This window comes from Acanthisitta chloris, unplaced genomic scaffold (genome assembly GCF_000695815.1).
Source record: "Acanthisitta chloris isolate BGI_N310 unplaced genomic scaffold, ASM69581v1 scaffold45682, whole genome shotgun sequence".
Classification (NCBI taxonomy): Eukaryota; Metazoa; Chordata; class Aves; order Passeriformes; family Acanthisittidae; genus Acanthisitta; species Acanthisitta chloris.
The window spans coordinates 1,170-8,920 of NW_008660743.1; the positions used below are offsets into that span (position 1 = coordinate 1,170).

At 35.4% G+C, this 7,751-nt stretch overlaps 1 protein-coding gene across 1 annotated transcript in view; it reads left to right on the forward strand.

Moving 5' to 3' along the window:
* LOC103797686 (IQ and ubiquitin-like domain-containing protein) overlaps nt 1-7,203 on the forward strand; it is an 8,131-nt gene extending 928 nt beyond the window's left edge. The window contains exons 2-6 of the mRNA XM_009069908.1: nt 271-432; nt 537-712; nt 944-1,099; nt 3,030-3,240; nt 7,016-7,203. Of these exons, the coding sequence (XP_009068156.1) occupies nt 271-432; nt 537-712; nt 944-1,099; nt 3,030-3,240; nt 7,016-7,203 (893 nt within the window). The remainder of the gene's footprint in view (nt 1-270; nt 433-536; nt 713-943; nt 1,100-3,029; nt 3,241-7,015) is intronic.
* The last annotated feature ends 548 nt before the right edge of the window (nt 7,204-7,751 follow it).

Here is a 7,751-nt window from a genome sequence, read left to right on the forward strand (position 1 = left end):
CTTTGGAACAGACACCTCTTGGCTGGGCTGGGCTTGGATGTTCTCATGCTGAGTAGCTGGCTAGGAGTGACTATGTGGTGACAGTATTACATTAGATACCTCTTTTTAAATTGTATGATAATACTGTTTCGGCTTTCAAGTTGACTGTCTTTCCAGCTCACAAATCTGATTATTCTATGTTGCAGTGCTTTAATAAAATCATCCTGGGGTAAACTTGAAGTTATTTGTTTTGAGAAGCTTATCAGGAATGAATTTTGGTTTTATTTTTAGAAAGCAATATTGAGGATAATGAAACACTTAGGAGGCCTGGACCTAACTTTGATGAAAATATTCAGTCTGATGAGTTATGTCTTGATCATGAACGTTTTCCTGGGGCTGTGTTTCAACAGGATTACCACATGCCTGATGTCATAACTGTCAGAGTAGAAACAGGTAAATGCTCTTTTTGCAAAAATATTGATATATATAATCTTGCTCTAATCTCGATGTGTTACCAAACAAAACAATTTTTGTATTTTTAACTTCCATTTTAACAGATTCTGATTCATTCCGAGAAGTAGTTGTAAAAGTTGAAAGACCTACCTATAACAAACCTTTTCTGGGTGGATTTAGGAACATGGTAACAGGAGTGGAATTTCATAATGCAGAATCACAAACAAGACCCAAAAAACGACCTGACAAAGGAATTCAGTTATTTTGCAGGGAAACACAGGTAATGGCTTTATAGTGTCTTATTTGAATGCTGTTTTTTGCCAAATGGAATCGAATGTTGACACTATTTCTGATAGGAAAGAGGAAATAGATCAGAAATAAGTGTGCAAATATTTAGTGGATAAAAATCATTAGTATTTTTTGTATTGCAAATCTAATTTTTTCACTTATTGTAATGAGGAAAAAAATCTATGTGTATTTTCTTATAATCTGACATGCATTTTTTTCCCAGACAGTTTTGGTAAAAAATAAGCCACAACAAACAAAAAATACAACATCAACACAGATGACTAAAATTGGCCTGTATGTGTCAAACGTGACTGACAAACTAATAAGTCCTGGAAAGTATGTTACAGCAGAAGAATACCATAAACGAAGACTTGAAGCAGTAAGTCCTCATCTCTTTGAAACTCTCTGTAAAGCAATGTATTGCAAAGGTTATCTGAATATTTAATGAACATTCAGAGTGTTCAAAGACTGAATTTAAAAGTGAACTGTAAGATGTCTCCTTAGCCTCACATTTTGTAATCTTTCAGATATGGGGGAAGCAGGTGTTTGCTCTGTGGTTTTAGTGACATTTCATACCTTGCGATTTCTTAAATATTATGAATTCTGGATTTATTGTATTCTGTCTTACAGTGACAGTTAAGTTTCCACGTAGAGCATTAAGGATTAAAACAGATTTGTCCCTATGACATTCTTATGACCTCTTTGGAAGAACCTAAGCTACATTCTTAATGTATGGCCTCAAGTGGATGGAGTATTGGGTTAGGATTTAGGAAATCTGCATTCAGCTTTTGGGTTTTATGTTCTCTGTTTATTTTTTGTTTTAACAGACTTGGTAGGTTACCTTGGGCAAACTGACCCATTTTGTATTCTGTTCAAGCTCCCTGCTTTGTCATTAAGGTAGAACCAGGCTGTTCAAAGACATGCAATGGGTCTGTGGGATTTTCTGGTGCACAGTTGCTTCATGCAGGCAATTCTGATTACAGATTCTGTATATTCGTTGTGCTGAGGATGCCATTTAGGCACTCCAAATTGCTTTTTGGAAACCGTGTATTCAGTAACTGCACATCTGTATGCCCTAACTTGTGTTAGGTAGGGCACTGCTTTGTAAAGGCTCTAGTTATTAATTTGATTGCTTGAAATAGGCAGTCTGAATCTTACTGAATGGAGAAACAGTTGATTCCTCGAGTGTCTAAGTAGGATAATTGAATTGATAATTGTATTGACACGGTTGGTAAGATCTTTGAAATCTTCTGGGTATAAGTTTTCTGTAAGAACTTCTTAAATTGGTCAGCAAGGGCTGATGGCAGTAAGTGTCTTAGGGAAGTGGAATGCAAATTAGTAACATTTCCTCAGGACTACCAATATGTTTTACTGTGATCTTTAGTACCTCTTACTGAAATCTGTAATGTATCTATACATAATTTATAATGCACAGTAGAGAGACATCAGCTTGGTGTTGGTTCAAGTTGATGGATTCGTACAGTGCAGTATAGGTTCATACTGAAACACTAGCTGAAGACATATTCAAGAAGAGTGTTATGTTAAGATATCACTACAGTTAAGATATCACATCACAGTGTAACTGTATTAGCATGACTTTGTTCTTGAGAGCTTTCTGTGCTGAACAACACTTATTAGCTTGTGGTATTGATCTGAATAATCTGCCTGTAGTGCAAGTGCTAACTCAGCTGGCAGAAGCTGAGGCTTGTGCATTATCCTCCCATAACATATTGTAGACATTTCCCAGGTCTCCAGTAGCCACAGCTTGGGAAGATAGATGATTTAATTTTGTTGTTTTGGGTTTTTTAATTTCTGTCATAACATCATTAGTAATTTCACTTTCATTATTTGTTTGCAAATAAAATGCAGTTGATTTTGTGTGTCTGTGATGATTTTTGTCTAGAAATGTAAAAGAAATTTTTCAAATATGTGCCTACATTCCCACTATGTAAATTGATAGCAAGATGAGGAAGACAAAAGAAGAAAAACAATACATTGCAAAAGACATTTTTAAAGGGGAGACTTGAAAAAGAAAAATGGATATTTAAATGTAGTTTATATTTTGACTTGATTATTTGAACCTAGTTTATCCACTGTACTCAGTGGTTAAACTCCTGCAGCTACCTAAATGCATAAGCATACTAGTGCTTAGACTAGCAGTACATGATTGATTTGGTAATCAGTCAAATAAGTTTCAGTACAAGACAAATCTTAGAAAATATAGTTAGGCAGCTAGAACAAAGAACAGTTAAGAACAAAATACTCTGCTGGTTTGAATTCACAATTCTTTGGTATTTTATCACATATAGGTAATAGTATTGCAGAAATACTTCCGTCGCTGGCATGCTATAAATGTAGTACAAAATCTGAGGGAAGAAAAGAGGTTAAGGCTGGAGCAGAAGGCGCAAGAAGAATTGCAGAGAAAAAAGGTGAAAGAACAAAAATTGAAAAGCGAGTATGAGCGAAAACGGAACCCTAAAACACAGGAAGACTTTGAGCTGCTATACCATGACTTGGAATGTAAGTTGTTCTTAAATCAGCAGAATAGTACAGTTTGTTTAAAACAAACTTATGTTTTTTGCATGTTTCTATAAATAATTCTGTGATTTTTTCCCCTTACAGTGGAACTTCTTTAATTTAAAAAAAAATATTTTACTTTCATATATTACTAGAAACAGAAAAAAGGTCTAGCTAAAGGCAATAGCTAAATGTCTCTGTGTTATCAACTTCCAGAGCACCTTACAAGCTACCATGATGAAAATTATCTCTGTTTCAGCCAAAACCAGTACACCTTTTTAGAAATAATCAGCTCATAGAATAGTGCTATTTGGCAGTTTTATTAATGTTTTTTTCATTTATGTCTAATGTTAAGGTCAGCTAGAGGAACTGAAGTTATTTTTTAGATCAGAGTTACTTTGATCTTTTACTCTACATTTAAGATGCTGCAAACAATTTCATGAAGAAATTACTATTAAGATCCATAATTCATCATTTGATATAGACATATTTTATAATGGATTAAATTTCTTCACAGAATTTTACAACATGTGACAAGAGTTATTCCTATTGTCCTAGTTGTCTTCTTCTGATGCTTTTTCTCCTTTCTAATTCATTCCATGTTTCACAAAACTGTGTTGTCAAAATTTAAAATAACTCTTTGGAGTCCTAAGGGACATCCTGAAAGTCATCCTTTTCCTGTTTCTGGAGTGGATGATGTCAAATACAGGCAAACTTTTCCAGAAAAATAATGTAAATGCTGCAGATAATTGGCATAAAACCTTACTGGAAACTAATGTTGTAAATAGCACAAGACCCCTAGAGTATGTCCTTTTGGAAAAATAAAACAAGTCAGAAGCAGTGGATTTGTCCCAGCATGTAAAGAAACTGCAAGACCTTTCTTTTACGATGTCTCTTTTAAAGGAACAGGCTTGCACTGAGAATTGTAACAACTGTTAGGTTATCTAGGCTGCGGAGCTTGCTGATCTAGCTCTTGGCAGTTTGGATATTGTTGTCCCTGTAGCAGAACTGACCTAATGGATTACCTTCTTCATTGAAAAGCCACCTGCCCTACCTTAAACCATCTCAGCTATTTCTTCCATGGTAAACTGGGCATAGATTTCACAGCATGTCTTATTCATAGAGCTCAAGAATTCCCCAGTTACACACTAATCTTTTAATGCTGTCATACTTTGTGCGGCATTGCACAAATTGCTTTGTCTGAATATATAAATGACTTATAAATATCACTGTATTTGACAGATGTAGAAACTGTTGCTTGTCTTGAATGTTAGAATTGTGGTAATGGTATCTTCATGAGATTTGAGGTTACTTTGGGGTTGTTTCCACCCTCTCTTTTTCCTTGTAGGTAGCTAGCTTTTCACTTCACAGGAATCAAGCCCTTTTAAAGGTGTGTCTGACTAGGTAATTGAAAGCCAAGGCACTCAAATAATATTTTTTCCTTACTGCTTATGACAAATCTTACTATTTAGTATCTGATTACCTGCAATATATTCTGTAAAAAGCTGCTTCTTAGCTAATATGACATCAGATGTATGATCCACTTTTTGTTGTTCTTTTTGCTGGAAGTGTGAAGTGTATTATTTGCAATAGAAACAACAAAGCTGAGTTCAAGTTACAGAAGAGTGCTGATATTCACGATATTTTTAGATTTGAAATTTAAGTGCCTCTTGCTTCATTTAATGCCTTTGGATTCATAAATAAAACTTTCAGCTATGCATGTTCAGAAAGTTCATAGCTAGACAACCTGCAAAAATCATGTGCCACTTCAAAACAGAACAAACTCCAGTATTTGAAATGTCTTTTTAACATCTGGTATGAATCGTATTGTTTTGGTTTTGTTTACTGGTGTTTACTAGTTGTTTCTCTACATGGAGATTTGCAGTCATGCTCTTCGTTTTAATGGAGCTTAGCAGTTCTAGGAAGTTGTTGGCTTTTTCCTACCTGCATCTGAAACTACTTTTACATTCTTACAGTGCCAACAGTCTATGCAAGCTAAATCATTGTGACAGTAATAGAATGAGACTATTGTCCTCCAGGGATCTGTGAAGGTTATTGCTGCTGATCACAACAGGGGTACTATTACAGGGTCAGCCAGTACAAGCAATTTCTGGTGGTACAAAAACTTGCCTGTTGAGTGTATGGTGCAAATCAGGTGTTTGCGTATATTCAGTGTGTCTGCATATAGGCATTCATTATTTATTTGAAAAGTATGAACTACATTGTTTTATGAAAGCTGAAATAAAAATGGTAATGAGTAAAATCTAGGCCTGTAGAAGAGATAATTTAAGAGGAAGGTTTTATCTTGGTGTATGTATATGCAGAATCAGAAGGTGAGCATTAATTAAAACTGACAGTTTCTCAGTTTCTGAAAATATAAAATTGCTTACTCTGTTTTTTAGCTCTACATTGGAAGTTGCTGCCCTCTTCAGGCATATAAAGCTTCCTGTAAATTAATTCTATACAATGCTTTTGTTTGCTGAAATGGTTTTATTTAAAAATATATCTTTGGGTTCTCAGAACTTGTCAGAGAGCTGTCATATTAATAGCACAGCCTGGAGAGCCTTGAGGAAATGAATTGAAATATTTAAAAATGGAAAACATAAGGTATTGTAGATAAGGAAGCCACAGGCAGAAAATAAGCCTTCCTCCTTTCCCTCCTCCTCCCTCTAATCTTACCTGATACAGGATGTTAGAGGCTTTTTCAGTGCTTCACATATTGGATTGTTCTCTTTTACGCTGAGTTTTGCTTTTGCATAACTGTTCTGAGAGGATAACAACACTTTGAGATATTATTCAGCAATGTTGAAGTTTTGGATCTTATAAAATTCCCTACAAAACTCCAGAGGTATTTGAACTGGATCAGACTCTTCAGAGAAGCCGAGAATTGTTACAACATACACAAAGAAAGACCCTATTCAGTAAATACAGTTTGATTTTACTCACAGGTATCTCTAAAGTATGTAGTCAGCAGGAGAAGGCCAGATTCTTGTACAGCATGTGCTGCTGCCATCACCATCCTGTGGCTTCCATGCCACTTCCCTCCACAGGAAGGGTTATGTTGTAGAAGAGGAAAGGGAGAGTAAGGCAGTGACTGTGTGATTATTAATGCTCATCCATCTGCCTCAGATAGCAAAAGGTGATACCCCTGCAATATCCAGTGTAAGAGCTGAGTGCTAAATGTGACTGTCAGTCAAGTTTTATCTGGATTTCGGAGGAGTTCAGGGTTCTTTAGATTTTATTCATTTATGCAGGGAGGAGCAGTAATATTCTCAGCACTGAGTATGAGTAGTACCACAGTAAGATGCAGTCTTTAATGTGCTGAGATCTCCATTATGCCTTTTCTTGCGACTTTGGTGAGTAGTTGTTTAAAACGTTCCTATTGCTCATACCTTTCAGAGCTATTTGAGCCTCAGATAGTTACTTTAGATGCAAAATCGTGAAGAAATCATTTCATCCCACATTTCCATGGGAGCTAAATTGTTTTTCTCACATAGAGCATTTTTCTCCTACCCATCCATGAGTTTGGAGTATGAATTGGCAGTCTGGAATTGATGTACACACACATACTCTGACAGAACATCTATACAATTTGCATTCATTGCTGGGCCATTTTGCATGTATTGAAAATATGGATGACCATGAATTCCCTAACATAGAATGGCTTTTAGTGAGTGACTTGGAAAAAAGTCAGTTATTTTATTTCTCAAATGTGAAAGCAGAAGTTTCACTGGAAATCATCAGGTAAAATAAATACCCCAAATATTTTTATCTGCAGTATGGCTGCAGGTGGAGACTGAGTGGATTAACAGAACTCTTACTGGAGCTGAAAGAAAGGCAGCACTTTGTGCACTTCTGGAACAAGAGGCAAAGCTGATTGCTTGCATCGGGAGACACAAACTAAAGGCACAGAAGGAGAATGAACAAAAAGCAATACTGCTCTTTCTGGATAAGGTCAGTGATTAGGCTGATCATTTTAGACTGAACATAAAGAATGCCAAAGTACAGGAACAGAAAATATACCTGCAGAGTATCAAAACTACCTATTGCAGTAAAAAATACACACTTAATCCTGTGAATGCTAATGTTCTAAGTATCTAAATTATGTAGTTGTTCATGTCAATACAATCCAGGAAAATTTTTTTTCAAGCTGAGGATTTCTTAGCTCTCTGACTGATGTAACCATACATCATTAAGCTTGTTAACTATAAAATATATATAATAAATATAAACGTATAAAAAACCAGCTCCAGCAGCATACGTGTTGGTATAGATAGTGGCCTAACTCAGAGGCATAAAAAGTAACAATTTCTGCATTTTTAAAAAAGATAAAATATATGTAATTATGGAGATCTCAGAATTAAATGGATGGTTTGTTATGATTGTAGTAGTGCAATTTAAACACTTTTATTGCAGTATGAAATTTGTTGTTGGAGCACTAGATTATGGATTATTCAGTTATTTCTTAAACTTTGATCTGATAATGTTAAACTGGACACTTGCCAGTGGAAGCT